The sequence below is a fragment of the Sinocyclocheilus rhinocerous genome, unplaced genomic scaffold (assembly GCF_001515625.1).
Source record: "Sinocyclocheilus rhinocerous isolate Xijiao unplaced genomic scaffold, SAMN03320098_v1.1 scaffold541, whole genome shotgun sequence".
Classification (NCBI taxonomy): Eukaryota; Metazoa; Chordata; class Actinopteri; order Cypriniformes; family Cyprinidae; genus Sinocyclocheilus; species Sinocyclocheilus rhinocerous.
The window spans coordinates 2,444,478-2,463,628 of record NW_015658519.1 but is presented as its reverse complement, the minus strand read 5'-3'; the positions used below and the strand labels follow the sequence as shown (position 1 = coordinate 2,463,628).

Genomic DNA, 19,151 nt, shown 5'->3' with positions numbered 1-19,151 from the left:
TGTGCGCTCAAAATATGATCTTTCGCGTGCAGAATTGTGGCAGAGATCTAACCCTATAGAAACGAACCTTTTCGAAGCTTCGAATCAATTGAACCAATTGCTTCGCAAAATGATTCACTGTTTCGAAGCGCTCGAAACCACACGCTGGTGACGCCTGCTGTTCAAAAGTGTGTAAATGCATCAAAAACTCAGGCTAAAACGTATAAAAACAGATTTTAAAACCCCATTGCAAATGTTTTATTGAAAGTATAATACATCAAATGCCATAAAAATGATAAAATACCGCCAGGACACTCCTGGAAAAGAGATTTTAATCTCAGTGAGTCTCTTCCTGGTTAAATAAATAAATGAATATAGGCCAGAAAGATATATTAACTACTTCTCATCCTTTTATTTACACAAATGTCTTGTTAAAAATGTTTACAAATTGATGAAACTGATCCGAGATCAGGGCTGCGTTCTGTTACATTAATCAGTGTCTAGCACACCTTCCTAAGGAAAGGATATGGACCAGAAGACATTGCAATTACTAAATGATATTTAGACAGACTTAAAGAAGTTCCAGATCTATACTTGTACTCTTATTATTTCAGTTATTTTTCCTTTAACATCAAAATTAATTCACAAGAGCAAGTATATTTTTTGCACATGTTTATTTACATTAATTACATTGTGCCAGCTGTCTCTTTAATACCGCCTTGTTTATATACATGTTGCTGCTGATTGGGCTGACATTTTTGACACACCCACCAAACAAGAGAAAACGTATCTCAAACCCCGTTGCACACCGTTTCCAGGAAACATGTAGTTCAAACCGGAAACCATAGCAAAACGTTGCGCACCGGTTTGAGCTTGAACTTGCCCCAGGTAAAAACCATAGACGCTGGTTCGTTGTTTCGCTGCTGGGAGGCGATCTCAATAAACTCGCATGATTCACTGGTTCACAGAGATCGCCCCCCAATGGAAAGCCATTGACAGTTCGAAACGTTTCGAAACATTTATGACGTATGAAGCCTCGTTTACTGAAATCACTTGACTTTGGCAGTTCGATACGCGCTCCGACCCACTGTTACAAAACAAATGATTCGCAAAAGTTTCGAAGCTTCGAAAGCGGCTATCGAAAGCGTAGGCTATCGATAGAGCGCCTAATAACTACATCTCCCAGAATTCCTAGTGTCTAATCAGGAAGTAGACACGCACTGTGATGGCAAACAGATAGTGGTTCAGTGTTACTTAAATTGATAAAATTCGTGGTTACTTGAAAGTATTCAAGCGGAATGTCATGCCCATTCAATCACCCTGGTAGGACAACATGATGATTCCATTTAAATTCATAAACACCTGATTTGTCTTATTTCTAATGGATTTCCGAGCTGTTGTCTGTAGGTCAAACGTCAAACGTATTACCATTCAAATGAAACATGCATTTAATAATCAGCAGGTGCATCAGAACGTGAACATATTTTACATCACGGACAAGCGTGCTTCGACCTTATTTCCCCTGGCCTCCGTGTTTCCACAGCGGAGCTGAACCCCGCAGTGCTGCCGCTGGACTGGCTCCTGAGAACCTGGCAGTCCGATGAGCCAGGAGAGTCCATGCTGAGAGCAAAAAGCCACTTCACAGGGAGTGTGGATTCATCAGGCTTCAGCCAGGTACCAACAGGGTGGCCTTCATCATTGCACAGAACTCAGGTGTTTGATTTGTTTTTTTTTAACTTTTCTTATGTAATCAGATTCCAAAAATTAAGTGCTTGTAATTGGATTGTTAGTTAAAATACTCATAATCGGAACTTTCAAATGTATCTTGTATGATAAAACAGCGTTGCTTTTTTTCCCACATACGCACGACTGGAAGGAGCGGTAGCAGTCGACTGTGGCATAATTAAAGCTCCGCTGCTTTCGAGCCGTGTGTCGCGCTTGTTTAGCTTCGACGGCTTTCAGCCTCACCCTGCTTCATAATACTACGTTAATAAATCATTAGCTCATCCATGAACATGATTTCTGCCCGAGTCCCGTCGGATTGCATCGGCTGTGGGGATGAAGACGACAACTCCCATGATTTACGGCGTCATCAAACTACGCCTTTGCTTCTTTGTTTATTTTGAATATGTGCCCTTTAGCGGCGAAAATGACATATTGTGCCTTTAAATTAATAAAAAAAAGTGTAATCTAATAGATTACGTTATTAACTACAATTGTTGCAGTGTCATTTGTAATCATTAACAAACTACACATTTGAAAGTAATCTACGCAGCACTGTCTATAGTACCATGTATTTTTTATACTCATCTGTTTCTACCTCTTCCAGGTCTTGTGGAGATTGAGGAGGGGGAACTCACTGGACAGCAGCTGACTCTGCACAGTACTGCCCTGGCTAGAACATCTTTTGCCAAGCAGCCTTATGTTCAACAGGTCTCATAACACAAAATGTTTAATGTGCACCTTGTCAGATTAATGAAACAATAAGCTCTGTAGTGATATTTTCATAAAGAAAATATGTCTTGAATATTGCTGAACTGACATAGTAATTAGAATAAATGTTCCACTAATAATTTAGATTTTTGATCAGATCTCCAGGCACATCCAGTTGAAGCCGGATGGAAAGCTGGAACAGACGATCTCTATGGCACTGGAAGGACAGCCTCTGACGCAGCATTTGCACATCACTTACCGCAGGACTGATTAACTGGCTGTCATGTGGGAGGAAGATGTGTTTGTGAAAAGCACTTGTACTAATGTACTCATCTGACACAAAATATTGATGGTTTATATATAGTAACCTGTGGGTGATGGTAATATATCTGTGAGTAAGAATGTTATCTAAAGTAATAGATGTGATCTGACCTGTCTTCCCAACAAAACAAGCTTTACAAATATCGTTACAATATATAAAGGGGTCGTTTTGTATAATGTAGAGCAACTACAATAAAAATATGAAATTGTCTTTTCAAATTTAAATTGTGTGAAGTTTGTTCAAGGCAAACTGTCTTTGAAGAAAATGCTGTTCATTTTCTCATATCTGTTTCCTTAAGGTTAAGTTTGCAAATTCAATTATAATTCAAATGAGTATTTTTTTTTCTACAATCATAACTCAAGAAGCTTTTAGTATTTATATTTTTAATGGTATTTAATTGGGGATACATTAATTCACTAACAGAAACAAAGGCCCCTACCTTTTGTTGAATTAATTGTTGTGGCTTTTTAGTAATCCTGAACAAATGGAAAAGATTTTTTTAAAGAAATCGTTTAATAGAGATTGCACTCAAAATTATGGATTTATAGTCAGTCAAGTCAAATCAACACTATAATTAAAAAGTTTGTCGTTAATGTGTTTTTTGACAAATTAATACTTTTGAGCAACAATGCATTAAATTGATCAAAAGTGACTGTAAAGACTTTTACATTGTTACGAAGACACAAATATTGCAAATACATGCCGTTTTTTTTACTTTATTTTTATCAAGAAGTCCTGAAAGAAATGCATCGCTGTTTCCCGAAAGATGTTACGCAGCACAATTATTTTCAACATTGGTAATAATAGGAAATGTTTCTTCAGCACCAAATTGGCATATTAGAATGATTTCTGAAGGATCATGTGACACTGAAGATTGGAGTTAACATATATTGAAGTTCAAAAGAGTTATTTTAATTTGTAATAATATTTAACAATATTACTGTCATGTGACACTGAAGATTGGAGTTAACATATATTGAAGTTCAAAACAGTTATTTTAATTTGTAATAATATTTAACAATATTACTGTTTTTTTTTTTACTGTATTTCTGCTCAAATAAATGCAGTTCTGGGGAGCATAAGCAGCATTTTTTTTTTATCTTACCAACCCTAAACTTTTGAACGGTAGTGTATATTTCACTATAGAAATTAGCTTTTTTGTGTGTGACTTCTGATTTTAATAGTCTTTCTTGGGGGGAAAAACATTTATAATTTCCCTGATATTTCCAGGTTTTCCATGACCACTGGAACCCTTTCTGTTTATAAATGTTCAACTTCTCTTTCAGTTCACACATTAAAATCTTTATTTTAAGATGTATACAGCTGGTGACAACGGTGTTTCACACACCACACAAACCATACAACTGAAAGTGCAAAGTGACACTCCAAACATCATTTTAAGCAATTTTGTAAAAATAAAAAGCTGAAGACTGTCAAACATTTAAATGTTTGTAATAATATTTAACAATATTACTGTTTTTTTTTTTTACTGTATTTCTGCTCAAATAAATGCAGTTCTGGGGAGCATAAGCAGCATTTTTTTTTTATCTTACCAACCCTAAACTTTTGAACGGTAGTGTATATTTCACTATAGAAATTAGCTTTTTTGTGTGTGACTTCTGATTTTAATAGTCTTTCTTGGGGGAAAAAACATTTATAATTTCCCTGATATTTCCAGGTTTTTCATGACCACTGGAACCCTTTCTGTTTATAAATGTTCAACTTCTCTTTCAGTTCACACATTAAAATCTTTATTTTAAGATGTATACAGCTGGTGACAACAGTGTTTCACACACCACACAAACCATACAACTGAAAGTGCAAAGTGACACTCCAAACATCATTTTAAGCAATTTTGTAAAAATAAAAATCTGAAGACTGTCAAACATTTAAATGTTTCACTCATCACCCACAGATATTCAGTATAAAATCTCAGTGGAATGAATCCACGCAATGTGTCAGCACAAAAAGAGCTCCAATACCTGCATACCATATTTCTGGGTCAGTTTAAACTAAGGAAGACAGATATTATGTAGCTCCAGCAATAAATATAGCACATATTCCTTCACAGTGCCACCCCCACAATGTCAGCTCATAGTATTTGTTTCAGTTTATACATAGTATATTTTAAAGAATTAATGAAAGGTAAAAGAGGATTAAGGTGCGGTTGAACCCGGGTGACGTGCTATGACCTTTGTGAGGGGCCGTTTGCTCCACAAACAGTACAATGGACCATTCAAATAGTCCTAGGAGGGAAAGATTCAGTTCTCAGTCAACAGGATGATTTCCTGCACGAGGCTACTTCGTCAGGTAGATGTACATGGTCTTTAAGAATTGCCTCCATGAGAACACAGCTGTTGATAACCAGTGGGCACGAGCTCTAGAGTCCATGTTCACCACACATTTTAAAATGTCCCCCTGGAAAGACAGATGAAAAGGAAACATTTGACACGCTTACATATCACATAGTTTGGGGTGAATAATATTTTTTTTAAAAGAATCTTCTCACCAGTGCTGCATTTATTTGATCAGAAAATACAGTAAAAACTATATAAATTGTGAAATATTACAGTTTGAAATAGCTGTTTTGTCATTTTTAATGCATTTTAAATTGCAATTTATTCCTGTGATGCAAAGCTGAATTTTCAGCAGCCATTACTCCAGTCTTCAGTGTCACATGATCCTTCAGAAATCATTCAGATATGCTGATTTGCTGCTCAAGAAACATTTCTTATTATTATCATCATTGCTGAAAACAGTTGTGCTGCTTAGTATTTTTGTGTAAACCATGATACAAACCAAGAACATTTATTTGAAAGAAATATTTTGTAACATTATAAATGTCTTTACTGTCCCTTTTTGATCAATTTAATGAGTCCTTGCCGAATCAAAGTAACAATTTCTTAAAAACAAAAAACAGGTATAGTATGGAATTGCAGTATAGACTGAGAAAATAAATGCACTAGCACAGCATGGTAACAATACTTCATTTCCTCATATGGCCTCTAGAGGTCAGGACCAGTCTTGGTTCATGAAGGTGGCAATACCGAGAATGAACACTTACCCATCCTCCTCTCTTTTTGAGCCATGGGACCAGGTTCCTACGCACAAACTCTCCCAGACTGTCCACTATGGTGTGCACCATGACTGGATGGCCCTGACGCACACAGTCCACCGCCAGCCCGGCTGCTACAGCGTAGATGGCCACCACTTTGCCCCATGTGATCCCTTGAAAGTAAAAGCAATTCCACGAGAAGAACTAGAAAACCGAGCCATCCATTTTTAGCAGCTCGAACACTTTTGCATTAATCATAATCATACAGCATTTTAGATAACAGGATATAATGAGAATTCCATGAGGTTGCAAGTCCTAAATTGGCCATGTCTTCTTTCAGACCTTTAAATCTGACATGACACACTGCCATGCTTCACTAATGCATGAGTCAGGGACTATTCCAATTGTTTATGTTCCTTCATATTCAGCATTCATTTAGGATAACTCCTCACAAACCTTACAACGTTCTATCTTCTGTAGTAAGGTCTGTGAGAAGATCATCAGGCAGAGTGGAATGATACTGCCATGGTTTAGGACTCCTCTGCAACCATTATGTACATCAATAGAAGCAGAACCCAGATAAAATATGTGACCAAATATGTACAAAGGAAAGAATGTGGGTATGTCCTTTTTAGGGTTTTTTCCATGTTCCAAAAAAAGACCACTGAAGAACTTGTCATTAAACTGATGATCAAAGTGCCCCTCTCAAACACACCACTGAAATCCAATAAAAGGCTTAAGTCAATAGCTCTTCCAGTTTTAGATTACAATTTTACTGTAATTTAATAAAAACATAATGAAATTAATGTTTTTTTTTAAACCTCAAACCCTGCTCAGGCTAACATCGCTTCATTTACATTTGGAACAAATCCCATATCTCCAAATTCACTCCATTTATAGCAGTAGTGATGTCCTCTTTTTTTTTCTTTGGTCTCAAAATAGCTAATTAGGTACTGAATTAGCAATAATAACAACAACAACCCTAGAGAAAATAAAAATAATAAAATACTTCAGTGTTTATTCATTTAAAAAAAAAAAAACACTTCAATGCAAGGACAGCGAGGTCATGCCCACAAACACTGCCTATAAAACACGTCTTAAAATATCTTCCAGATCACTTACCCATGACTAGGATCTCAGTTGCTACAGAGAGAAAAGCATCTGACACCACAGCCTCCACTGCTACACTGATGTTCAGCTGCTTTGCGATATTACGATACACATACGGGCGCATACACTCAAGTTCATCACCTGTAAAACAACACTACACCTGTAAAACAGTTTAAATATACACTCAAATGACAGTGAGAGGGATATGTTCCCCCAACCTTCCAATATTCAGACCAGTGATCAACTAAAATGGGTTTTCCAATGATAGAATCAATCAACATACACAGTTGTTATAAATCACAGTATAAGTTTATGAGTATAAGGCAATTCAGAAAGAAATAAATCTGAATGCTGATTTTGAGTTGTGATGTTATGAAATTGTCCTGATTTATCTGGATGATAAATACTGAAATAGCATCACACCTGTTAAGAGCATCAATTCACACTCACTCGTGGTTTTCTTACCCAGTTTTAGCAGCACCACGGATATATTTACAAGAGCTCCGTGTGGCTCGGGCAGATCAGACTCGACTTTTGACCAACTTAGTCCTTCCCTTACGATTCTGGAGTGAATGAAGTCTCTACAGAGTTCCTTGGACTGAAAGACGAGCTCTTTTTCCGTGGGAGTCCGATCAAACACCTCCATCATCATCTCCGCGGCGAACACGGAGGAGCGCTCAAGCACGTTCAGGTCCCGCATGTTTGTTTGACCCGAGCACAAAACACTGCAACTTCACTGGTTGAAGTTGCCTACATAAACACCCCACAAACTCCACTAACATTACGCAGCTCATTTCTCCGACGAAAGTCCAGATAAATTAAATCAGAAACAGGTTCGCCGAAACGTAAATAGCCAATCAGGGAAAACAACTACAATTGAACAGCCCACTAAAATTCCTCAGCTAGCAAACTGATTTACTCTGATCGATCGACCAACTTCCGCTGCCCGATTTTATGATTTGTCATCTTCAATGTCTCTTCCATCAGTCTTCTGTTTCGCATGAGAAGAACATACGATGTTGAAATGGACTTTCTGTCATATTTCCATCGTGCTGAGGTCGCTGTTCGCCTGTGCCCTGAATCAGACACTTGGAAGCGACTTTTCTCGCTACCTGGAACGCTTGCCTTAGGTAACCACTAATCAACCAAGTGGACGGCTTAGTCCAAATATAAACAGTCTGTGGCATCCTGGCAAGACTTTGCAATGCTTGTAGTCAAATAAAATGAATTCTAATCATCTCTTTAAAATCTTAGGTTATCAAATTCATACGTAACCTATAGCATGCAACATAATAGCCTATTAATTTCTTTAAAAATCACACTCGTGTTAAAAGATGAGTGCTAACAGACCTGCTGTAGGTGTGAAGGCTCCAAATAAAATGTTTATTTCATATAATGATTCTTCCCTAAGGATCAGTGGAAGTTCATTCATGCTTTGCTCTAGTGGTTGACCAGGTAAGTTATTATCTGTCTATGTTTAGCGAGCTAAGCCTCTCACTACAAACCAACACAACCCTTTAAAGTCCTGTGTTTGACTCATGAACACCTCAGTGTGAGTATGCCTATTAATACTGAGATTCTTACAGGAGGAATGCCACTGCCAGTTTCATTCAATGCATCTGTAAAGGAGGACTGTTTTGAGACCTATTCATTGCATTAAAATAACTAAAAGAATGTAATCTGACCCAAACAGTAGGCCTACTTGTGTAGATCCAGTGGGTAGCAAAAATGTTCTGACCCATATACCTTATTAAATTATGACAAATTGTTATTAATAGACTATATTTGGTGTATCCTGCTCATGCACCAAGTAGGCTACTGTATGCAGTCTATTTGAACTGTATTTGTCAAACATTTATTTTTATGCAATCCCATTATGCAGTTAAGCCTAATGAATCTATTTAGTGTAGATTTAAGTGCACAGATAATAGAGGCAACAAACCTTTATATTGCTACAAACAAAGTCACCATGAAATCAGAACCAACCATTCTTATTTTTGGATATTGCAATGATTATTATAAATGATTTATCCAAGCACATCTTTTATTTTTTTTTCCATGTGCCCTCATTGGGTGCTTCTCAAATGGGAGGCTGCATCCTTCCTAGTCCAGTCCTTCTGAGGTTTCAAGGCTAGAGTCCTGCTCAGCATTAAACACTAGAATGAGATTAGTGTGCATGGCTATGTTATGAAAATACTACTAAAATTACAATCTGAAGAATACTTAAAATCTTTATATTTACTATATGGTTGGTTTGATTGCTTCTGTCCTCATAAATTACTTTGGATTAAAGCGTCTGATAAATTATTAAATTTAAATGTAAATTAATGTGTTTCTACTGCAATAACATTTCTATTAATGCAGTTGTCTGTGGTCTCCCATTATGCACAGTTTAGTATTATGTGATTTATTTTCAACAAAACAACAGAAAACAATGGCTTCATCTTGCATTACATAGACATTGGACAAGCTCAGTGCCGTTTCATTTTTAACTAATTATTTTTCATGGATCTGAATGTGTGCAAAGGTTTGTGGGTATTTGAAGGACACAAAGGATACACCTGATGCATCCTTCAAAACAGGCCGAACGAAGGACACAAGATGAAGACTGCCCACTAAAGATCCTTCAAATTGAGACTCCTCCCCTGATGACCTCTCTTCTCTGATGATGTGTGTGGGACAATAATCCCCCCCCCTAAACCTGTCACATAAAATCACAGCAATTAGTAAATGACAATGATCCAATCCATTCCAGATGGACAAAATCAAGTCCCACACAATATTTTTCTGTTTCACTCAGATATATACAGTACGTCACAGCAGGAAAGAAAATACTTCCATTTAATGCTGACCCACCACATCACCACCCACAAAAGTACTGCTTTAGGCCAATTGATAATCGTTTCACACAATGATATTGAAACATGATATTTTCTAGTGTATTTGAAGATAAGGTCAGCTGGAATTGGTCAAGCGGTGGTGTTTTTGCCCCCAAGACTTGAGCTGCATCTGAAATGCCATACTTGTAGTTACTACTATTTGGTTTGAAACTTTTACCATGTTCACCTGTAGTTGTCTCTGTCACTGCTGGAAAAAAAAAACACAGCTAAAACCAGCCTAGCTGGTTGGCTGGTCTTAACTGGTTTAAGCTGGTCTCCCAGCCTGGCCAGGCTGGCCAAGCTGGTTTTAACTGGTTGTTCCAGCTGGTCTCCCAGCCTGACCAGCTAAGGAAGTGGCCAAAACCCCTCTAAAACCAGCCTGCTAAACAGCTATGACCAGCCTAGACCAGGCTGGATGACCAGCTAAAATCAGCCAGCCAGCTTAGGCTGGCTTTAGCTGTTTGTTTTTTTTTGTTCAACATGACCTATCAGATTTGATGAAATGGAAGTTGTGACCTTTTCTTTGTATTGTAACGTACATCTAAGTTTTTAACAGATTATGAAAAAAATAGAAATTAAGGGAGGGACATTCCCTGCTGAAGAAAACAGCTAACACCAGCCTAAGATGGTCAGGCTGGTTTTAGCTGGTCTCCCAGCCTGGTCATAGCTGGTTTATCAGGTTGGTTTTAGAGGGGTTTTGACCACATTTTTAGCAGGTCAGGCTGGTTTTAGCTGGTCAGGCGGTTAAGGCTAGAAGGGAGACAGCTGCAGCTACTGGGCATGTGCACATCAATATAGCGTAATTTTTGTCACACTGTACAACAATAATTCATTACTATTTTTACCTTATTGTGAGGCAGTAAGAGGTAGGTTTAGGGTTGGGGTAGATGTAGATGTTAATTAAACACAATCTAATAGGCAGAAAATTAAATTTAATTGTTAGTTTCTGGTCGGAGCTGTATTGCTTCTAGCCACAACCTGGTCAGGCTGGTTTTAGCTGTTTTTTTCAGCAGGGTTGTTCTAGTTTTGGTTGTTGATTGGATTTTGAGATGGGGGCGTTGCATCTCAAAAGTGGAGGCAAATAGAGCAAAGAAGCTTCAGGGTTTGAGCAAACTAAATGATTGGAGAAGTCTGTCGTGTTCACCTGAAGGTTCAGTTATGTCACTTTGATTGCACATTAATACGAGGTATAAATAAATAAACGGATAAATGGTTCACAATAATGCATTTGAAAACAGATAGGGTGAATTTCCATTTCATGTCGATTTTAATCTCGCTCCCTTCTACCAGTATGACTACAACTCCAACAATCCCCCGTTCCTTGAATCAGAAGCTGCGCATGCGCTGTTGCTCCTATTATTTTGTTCTCCAGCAAGCAATAAATTAAGAGCCGCCCGAACGTGAGCTGATCAATATAAAAAAACAATTAGACGCGGAAAGTGAGTAGCTCGTACTCAAATGTTTTCATACATGGAGTCACACGACACCTAACTGTGATTCTCGCCAGGCTGCGGGGTCCGCCATCAGGGGATTGGAGGCCGAAAACACGGCAGACGAACAGGACATGTAGAGGTGTTTTTGTATGTAACTAGCTAGCTAAGCAGGGGATCGGAGGAGGGAGAGCAAACCGCTGAAGAGTTTTCCAGCAGCCCTCCTTTGGCAGAAAGGGCCACATCTGCTGTCATCCACAGTGACCTGCCGTCAGGATGGCGCACCTCCGCGACATGCAGAACCAGGTAAATCCGCAGCCCAGCCGAGTCTGTTCCTTCTGCATCCAGGGGTATAATCTCATAATCAGTCAAACCACAATAATGTTTATTAAGCCTGGCATGTCATGGTAATTGAGGGCTGTCGTAACGTTATATTGTGTCTGAGTAATCAGTTTTAATGCAGATCATTGGAAAGGAACGTCTGTTTTTGTTCCATTTCATGTCATGTCTGTTTCATTTAATTTAAATTGTATATATACCATTATATATATACATATGTAAATAGTTCATATGCTTCTCAAACATGTATAGTAGAGCATCCCAATGGATGTGATGTAATCTATAAGGGTCCATAGTAAGAAACCGATTATTGAAGTTCATCTACATCTGTCATTGTATCTCACATCATTCCTCTGCTGTCTCTCTCTCTCTCTCTCCAACAGAATTCCCGGCTTGACCCGGAGGAGTATTTCACGAAACAGGAGCGCATTGGGAAGGGATCTTTCGGTGAGGTCTACAAGGGCATCAACAATCGCACTAAAGAGGTGGTGGCCATCAAGATCATCGACCTGGAGGAGGCGGAAGATGAGATCGAGGACATTCAGCAGGAGATCACGGTGCTCAGCCAGTGTGACAGCCCCTATGTCACCAAATACTATGGCTCATATCTGAAGGTACGCTCCCCCATTGTTTGGGCGCTGAGGCGTGTACAGACAAACAATAGTAAGAGTTTTTGAACGTCAATACAGTAAGTCAGCATGAAGTCGCTTTCTTAAAGGGTTAGTTCACGCAAAAATGAAAATTCTGTCATCTGTCATTGACTCACCCTCATGTCGTTCCAAACCTGTAAGACCTTCGTTCATCTTCGGAACATAAATTAAGATATTTTTGATAAAATCGGAGAGCTTTCTGATCCTGCATAGAACAGAACGCAACTGAAATGTTCCAAGGTCCAGAAACATAGTAAAGACATCGATAAAACAGTCCATGTGACATCAGTGGCTCAACTTTTTTGCGAACAATTTTGCGAGAACACGAGAATACTTTTTGTGCATGAAGAAAACAAAAATAACAATTTATTCAACAATTCTTTTCCCCGAGTTAACATCTTCCGCCATTTTGGAGAGTACCACGACGCATGCGTGTGCTTTCCCCAGAACGTAATCAACATATTTACCGTTGTTTACGTTCAGGAGAAACTGCACGCATGCTAAACGTAAACAACACTGATTACGTTCTGGGGAAAGCGCGTGCATGTGTCATGGTACTCTCCAAAATGGCGGAAGATGTTAACTCGGGGAAAAGAATTGTTGAATAAATTGTTATTTTTGTTTTCTTCATGCACAAAAAGTATTCTCGTGTTCTCGCAAAATTGTTCGCAAAAAAGTTGAGCCACTGATGTCACATGGACTGTTTTATCGATGTCTTTACTATGTTTCTGGACCTTGGAACATTTCAGTTGCGTTCTGTTCTATGCAGGGTCAGAAAGCTCTCCGATTTTATCAAAAATATCTTAATTTGTGTTCCGAAGATAAACGGAGGTCTTACGGGTTTAGAACGACATGAGGGTGAGTAATTAATGACAGAATTGTCATTTCTGGGTGAACTAACCCTTTAATGCACAATGAAAATTTGAGACCATTTTCTTCTACTGAAACAACTTCATCCGTTGTCATCTCCTAAGCCATGCAAGATATTAGATAATGTTAACAAATGACCAAAATGCTTTTTAGGTGTCTACAAACTGCAGAAAGTTGTAGTTCTCTGCTAGCATTCCCATTCATCTCAGTAGCCCATGTTTAACTAGTGATGGACCTTCTGGAAATAAGAAATTTGAAATCTGCCATATTTAATCATGGATACTGGGTTCTGCTGCCAGGTTCAAATCTTAACCAAAATCCCCTGTGACTAATGATGTCATGACAGAGCTGGTTTGCTGTTGGCATCACAAAATCAAATGTCTGTTGTAATCTAATGAAATATTTCAGATTCAGTGTTGCTTGAAAAAAATTGTCATTGTGCAGCCAATTTTTAAAAGAGAACAATGCTGTTTGCACCTGAGTGGTGTGGTTACTGCATCTACTAGTAAGGGTTAGCTAAGCTGTGCTAACTAGCCAAACAATGTCCCCTTGACAAGCTCTCATATGGTTTGTAACATCCACCATTCAATCAAATTCTTCTGGATAAAATCATATTTTCTCTCATTAAATATCCTGTTTCAGTCAGTTTTTAAAAAAAAGCTTTTTATGTTTACATACATGCAAAATACCAGATTTGTTATGATTACTTCCCGAAACTAAAGTCTGCACCTTCACTCTTTAATATAAATATTGCAACAGGGGGTTTTTGAGGTGCCATTTTGGGTTCCCCAAAGGCCATTCTTAAAAATGTTCTTTTCATAATTCTGAAGAACATTTTAATAACTTTTTCAACTATAAAGAACTTTTGTTGCATTTGAAAGGTTGCATGAATGATACAGGTTCTTCATAGAACCATAAATGCCAATAAAAAACATTTATTTTAAGCCACATGATAAAATGTCTACTGGAGTCATATTGAAATATGAATCCTAAATACAACAAATGTCAAGTGACTTTTAAAGAAATGGCACTTGTGTTATTTTTGCCATCGTCTGTAGGGAACTAAGCTGTGGATCATCATGGAGTATTTAGGAGGCGGCTCTGCTTTAGATCTTGTAAGTAGAACAACAGTGGCTCTTCAGTTATGGGAATATCTTTATGTGTGTATTCATGAATTCTTAAAGGGCTTTCAGCTTTAGAAATTAAATTTGTCTTCTGCTTTCCTCCACACGTGTCAGTTGAAACCAGGACCGCTAGAGGAGACGTACATTGCCACTATATTGAGGGAGATTCTGAAGGGACTGGAATACTTGCATTCGGAGAGGAAGATTCACCGTGATATCAAAGGTGTGATAACCTACACGTCTGCCTACTCAATTAGGCCGGCTAGGAAGTGCTTCATATTTAATCATCTGCTTTCTGTGAAATCTGAGTTCCGTGCTAATGATTCATGTTTGTATCTTGTGGCAGCTGCCAACGTGCTGCTGTCTGAGCAGGGAGATGTGAAGCTGGCAGACTTCGGGGTGGCGGGACAGCTCACAGACACCCAGATCAAGAGAAACACTTTTGTGGGAACTCCTTTCTGGATGGCTCCAGAGGTCATCAAACAGTCCGCGTATGATTTTAAGGTGCGGAGATTCAGATGAATGGACTTTTCTCCGCATGCAAAAGAACAATCTGAATATTAATGTGCAAGTGTGGCTGCAGAGCTGTGAAAACACTGGGGTGGTAAAACTGTTTTTTTCGTTTGATCGTTTTTTAAAAAAGTGGTAGGCATGGAAACTGTTTTAGCATAATAGCAGACTTTTAAGTTTGCTTTTCTGGCTGCAGGCAGACATTTGGTCCTTGGGAATTACAGCTATTGAACTGGCGAAGGGGGAACCCCCGAATTCTGACCTGCATCCGATGCGAGTGCTGTTTCTCATTCCCAAGAACACTCCCCCGACGCTGGAGGGCTCCTACAGCAAACCCTTCAAAGAGTTTGTGGAGGCATGCCTCAATAAAGACCCTCGCTTTGTGAGTATTCAGCTTTTCCGCTGATTATATGACAACGTTTCAGGTTAACCCCAATATCCACTACGGTCTAACGTTTGGAATATGAGGAATATGTCTCTTATGATCTCTAAGGCTGTTATTTAATGGCGAAATACAAAAAAAAGTAATAATGTGAAATATTACAATTTAAAAGAACTGGTTTCTGTCATTCTAATATGCTGATTTGGTGCTCAGTTTTTATTATTTCTTATTGGTGCTCCATTGATTCTTAAAGGGGTCATATGATGCGATTTCAATTTTTACTTTCTCTTTGGAGTGTTACAAGCTCTTGGTGCATAAAGAAGATCTGTAAAGTTGCAAAGACTAAAGTCTCAAATCCAACGTAACATTTCCGTCACACGCTTGAGGTATTCGGCCAATCACAACGCACTGGCTAGCTGGCCAATCAGAGCACACCTCGCTTTTCCGACTGATGAGCTTTGTAAAAATCGACGCGTTTCAGAAAGGCGGGGCATAGAGAAGAAACAATAATGTACAGTATGTGGAAAATTAGTTTTTTGAACCTTAAACTGCACAAACACATTTCATTACACCAAATACACAAAATAATGTTCTTTTTAGCAACGTCATATGACCCCTTTAAGTTAATATCAGTGTTGAAAGCAGTTTTTGTTGGGTAATATTTTGAAGGAAACTAATACTTTTTTTTCCAGGATTTTTTGCTGAGTAAAAAGTGTGTTTTTATACTATAAATGTCTTTAATGTCATGTATGATCACTTTAATGCATTGTTGTTTAATAAAAGTATTAAATAAAGAATTAATTAAAACCTTAACCAAATTTTTGAATGTTAGTCTATCAAAGTTTCCACAAATATATTAAGCAGCACAACATTCATAATAATAAGAAATGTTTTTGAGCAGCAAATCAGCATATTAGAATGATTTCTGAAGGATCATGTGACACTGAAGACTGGAGTAATTATGCTGAAAATTCTGCTTTACCATCACAGGAATAAATTCCATTTTAGAATATATTAAAATAGGTAACAGTTCATTTAAATTGTAGTAATATTTCACAATATCACTGCTTTTTACTGTATTTTTCATCAAATAAATGCAGACTTGGTGAGCATTAACATTAAAAACAATCTTAATTATTCCAAACTTTTGACTGGTAGTGTAGCTTTGATAATAGCACACAGAAGGCTAAATTACATGATTTTGTGTCCCATCAAGAACCGGTTGTAGTCAGACATCTCAAGCTTTTTGAAACAAGGCATTAAAAACCTCAAGAATGGCATCACTATTCTGGTTTTGTGCAGCGGCCCACCGCCAAGGAGTTACTGAAGCACAAATTCATCACACGCTACACCAAGAAAACGTCCTATCTGACAGAGCTGATTGACCGATACCGCCGCTGGAAGTCTGAAGGCCACGGAGACGAGTCTAGCTCTGATGATTCTGATATGTATGTCATCCATCCATTATGAGGCACATACTGTACGATCAATAACCGCCCTCTAATTCATCATGATATATTATTCATTTCTTATTACTTGAGTCCTGTCCTTTTAATTAGATATCTGGTGAATTGATCCTGATGATTTATAGCCTTGAAAGGAACTATGTTCTCCGTTCCTCCTTGTACTCAAACAGGGATGGAGATAGTGATGACAGAGACCAGTGTCCCGTATGGACGTTCCCCACAGTCCGGCCCAGCTCTATGAACAAGCTCCAGAAGGGCTACACAAACACAGACTCAGAGGTCAGTATTCAAATATCTACTTATACTTACTACATGTTTGCTTTAAAAACTAAACGGCATTGGCTGGGGTTGTGTCCTGTCATAGTCAATCATAAAAAAAGGGAAAAACATTGTTATTATAACAACATTTTAGTAATGTAATTTCATTATTTATGATACCAGTTTCCCCCTCACTTTATTTAGATTTTCTCCACCTCAGCAGGTTCCACCATACAATTACAGATATAAAATGATTGAAGAATGATAGAATTATTGATAACATGTACTTATTCAAAAAAAAAGAACATGCACCTATTCATGTTCAGAAGAAACTGTTTGTCGGTTGTGGTTCCCCAATTTAGTTATTTTTAACTAAAACTAAAGCATAAAAAACATTTTCATTACTTGAAATAAAATAAAACAAAGTAAATTCAATTTCGAATTCAATTCAAATTCAAAATTCAATTTTCAAATTGGATTTCTGATACTTGCTAAGGCAATATTTATCACTTTCTTTATGTAATAAAATAACTAAAACTGAAACTACAGCTAAATAAAAACTATAAACAGACAAAAAAATAACAAAAAAAATATAAATTTCAAAATTACAATGAAAACTCAAAATATCAACAGAAACTATCAGTGATACTAAAATAACAGTGTTGTGGACCATTTACACCATTTTATTTTGCCATTGGCTTTGTACTGAAGTACCAGTACTTTTGACATCCCTGCTTGAAAGGTAAAGTTTTGCTTTGAATTTGTTTTACAGGCAGCAGAGACGGTAAAGAGGCAGCCCAAGTCACAATGTCTGTCAGCGCTGGTCTCTCCCATCTTCAGAGAGGTAAAAGCGCCCGAAACACTCATCTTAAACTCTCACGTATATAATCAAACACCCTGACTGGAGATTCTCACTTCTCACTGTAACTCTAACACTATCACTTTTTTTATCACAGTAGCAGCAGATAAGGCAGCAGTAAAGTGTAATAAAATGTGATAAGCTCTATATGTTGTAGAGTTAAGTGTTAGTCTGTCTGCTCTCCAGCTGAAGGAGAAGAGGAGGGCATGTGGAGGAGGAATGGGTGCCATAGAGGAGCTGGAGAATGCCTTCAACCTGGCAGAAGAGTCCTGCCCTGGCATCTCTGACCTCCTGGTCACACACATGATGGAGAGAGTGTGCAGGTGAGTGGGTTTTTATGAAAAAAAAAAAAAAAAGTACTGTGGTATAGATAGTATACCACTAAAGGCCTGGACACACCAAGCCGACTTCAAAGAACTAGCGGCGATGAAAGCCGATGGTGTTGTTGCCTCGCGTCGGACCAAAAAGCTTCGCTCGAACACACCGCACAGACTACAGCCGACGGCAAACTAATACGTGCGTTCTGCGCCTGCGTGAGAGGAATTAACTGTCTATATCAGTAGCTATCAGTAGTATATATTCGTCATTCAAAAGGAGAAACCGAAACAAAGAGATACGAGATAAACGCAGATATACGAAACGTAAACAAAGCAGCACTTGCATACCATTTTGAATATCAGTAACGTTGATAACTTTAATCATTTTAAGCGGCTCATGTTATGAAAACATTCGCGTATTAGAATGATTGGGAAAGGTCACATAACATTTAAACAGCCTTCTGTCTTTACCGCCCCAGTTTTCTAAAGTGTTTTTGAAAAATCACTTACTCTGCCTTTAAGTGCATTTGAATGTAATATTTAGATTAAAATAAAAATCTTTTGTATCAGGTTTGCTCTGAATGGCAACACCACGCCATCATCACGGTGAAGCCCCGCCTCTGCTGCTGCTGCTCCTCCCTCTTCCCGCCCCCAAAATCATCATCGCCCCGTCAGGACCACAATACGACTGCCCATCATTCACCCTCTTTTACCCCCAGAGATCTTTTAATTAGTTATGATTAAATATTTTTACAGTTTTCTTTATAGAATGGAAAGTATTTAAGAGAAAAAGCCATGTCATTGAGCGAACTGTGTTTACCTGTTAGATCCAAATCCTATTATAAAGTGTTTATGGAAACATGGTGTTTGTGTGGTTATTGGTGTGATTTGTGGTATGTTTTGAGCTCTTCAAATATTTGAACACACTTTATTTTGGGGTGTCTTTGTTACAGTGTAATTATACATTGAATTACTGAGCACAACATTGACAGTGTGTACTTGCTGTAGGGTTGGATTTGGGTTTGTTTTAGGGTTAGTTGCATGTAATTTACTGTTATTGCTAAAGTAGGTACTGTACATGTAATATGTAAAAAGGACATTGTAAAATAAAGTGTTACTAAATATTAAATGAAGTTAAAAAATACAATTATAAAAGGTTCATCATAAT

General features: G+C 38.0%; 3 protein-coding genes across 4 annotated transcripts in view; 2 read left to right on the top strand and 1 right to left on the bottom strand.

Annotated features, from left to right (window-relative positions):
• LOC107722585 (THAP domain-containing protein 4-like) overlaps positions 1-2,952 on the top strand; it is a 4,208-nt gene extending 1,256 nt beyond the window's left edge. Inside the window, exons 3-5 of the mRNA XM_016530999.1 lie at positions 1,592-1,692; positions 2,309-2,412; positions 2,570-2,952. Of these exons, the coding sequence (XP_016386485.1) occupies positions 1,592-1,692; positions 2,309-2,412; positions 2,570-2,686 (322 nt within the window). The 3' untranslated portion in view covers positions 2,687-2,952. The remainder of the gene's footprint in view (positions 1-1,591; positions 1,693-2,308; positions 2,413-2,569) is intronic.
• Positions 2,953-4,468: 1,516 nt separating this feature from the next.
• bokb (BCL2 family apoptosis regulator BOK b) lies at positions 4,469-8,068 on the bottom strand. The gene is made up of 4 exons (XM_016530998.1): positions 7,365-8,068; positions 6,912-7,040; positions 5,799-5,962; positions 4,469-5,152 (listed from the first exon to the last, which is right to left on the bottom strand). Exons 1-4 carry the CDS (start codon positions 7,597-7,599, stop codon positions 5,033-5,035), a joined length of 648 nt encoding a protein of 215 aa, XP_016386484.1. The 5' UTR covers positions 7,600-8,068; the 3' UTR covers positions 4,469-5,032.
• A 3,011-nt stretch (positions 8,069-11,079) lies between these two features.
• Positions 11,080-18,813, top strand: LOC107722570 (serine/threonine-protein kinase 25-like). 2 transcript variants are annotated; one of them, XM_016530978.1, is made up of 12 exons: positions 11,082-11,217; positions 11,286-11,514; positions 11,931-12,161; positions 14,126-14,182; positions 14,306-14,414; positions 14,538-14,695; positions 14,898-15,083; positions 16,386-16,531; positions 16,720-16,828; positions 17,580-17,651; positions 17,853-17,989; positions 18,554-18,813. In XM_016530978.1, exons 2-12 carry the CDS (start codon positions 11,485-11,487, stop codon positions 18,591-18,593), a joined length of 1,275 nt encoding a protein of 424 aa, XP_016386464.1. In that variant the 5' UTR covers positions 11,082-11,217; positions 11,286-11,484; the 3' UTR covers positions 18,594-18,813. The 2 variants fall into 2 exon arrangements, with proteins under 2 accessions (XP_016386463.1, XP_016386464.1); XM_016530977.1 differs by having other exon boundaries at positions 11,080-11,514.
• Positions 18,814-19,151: the final 338 nt, after the last annotated feature.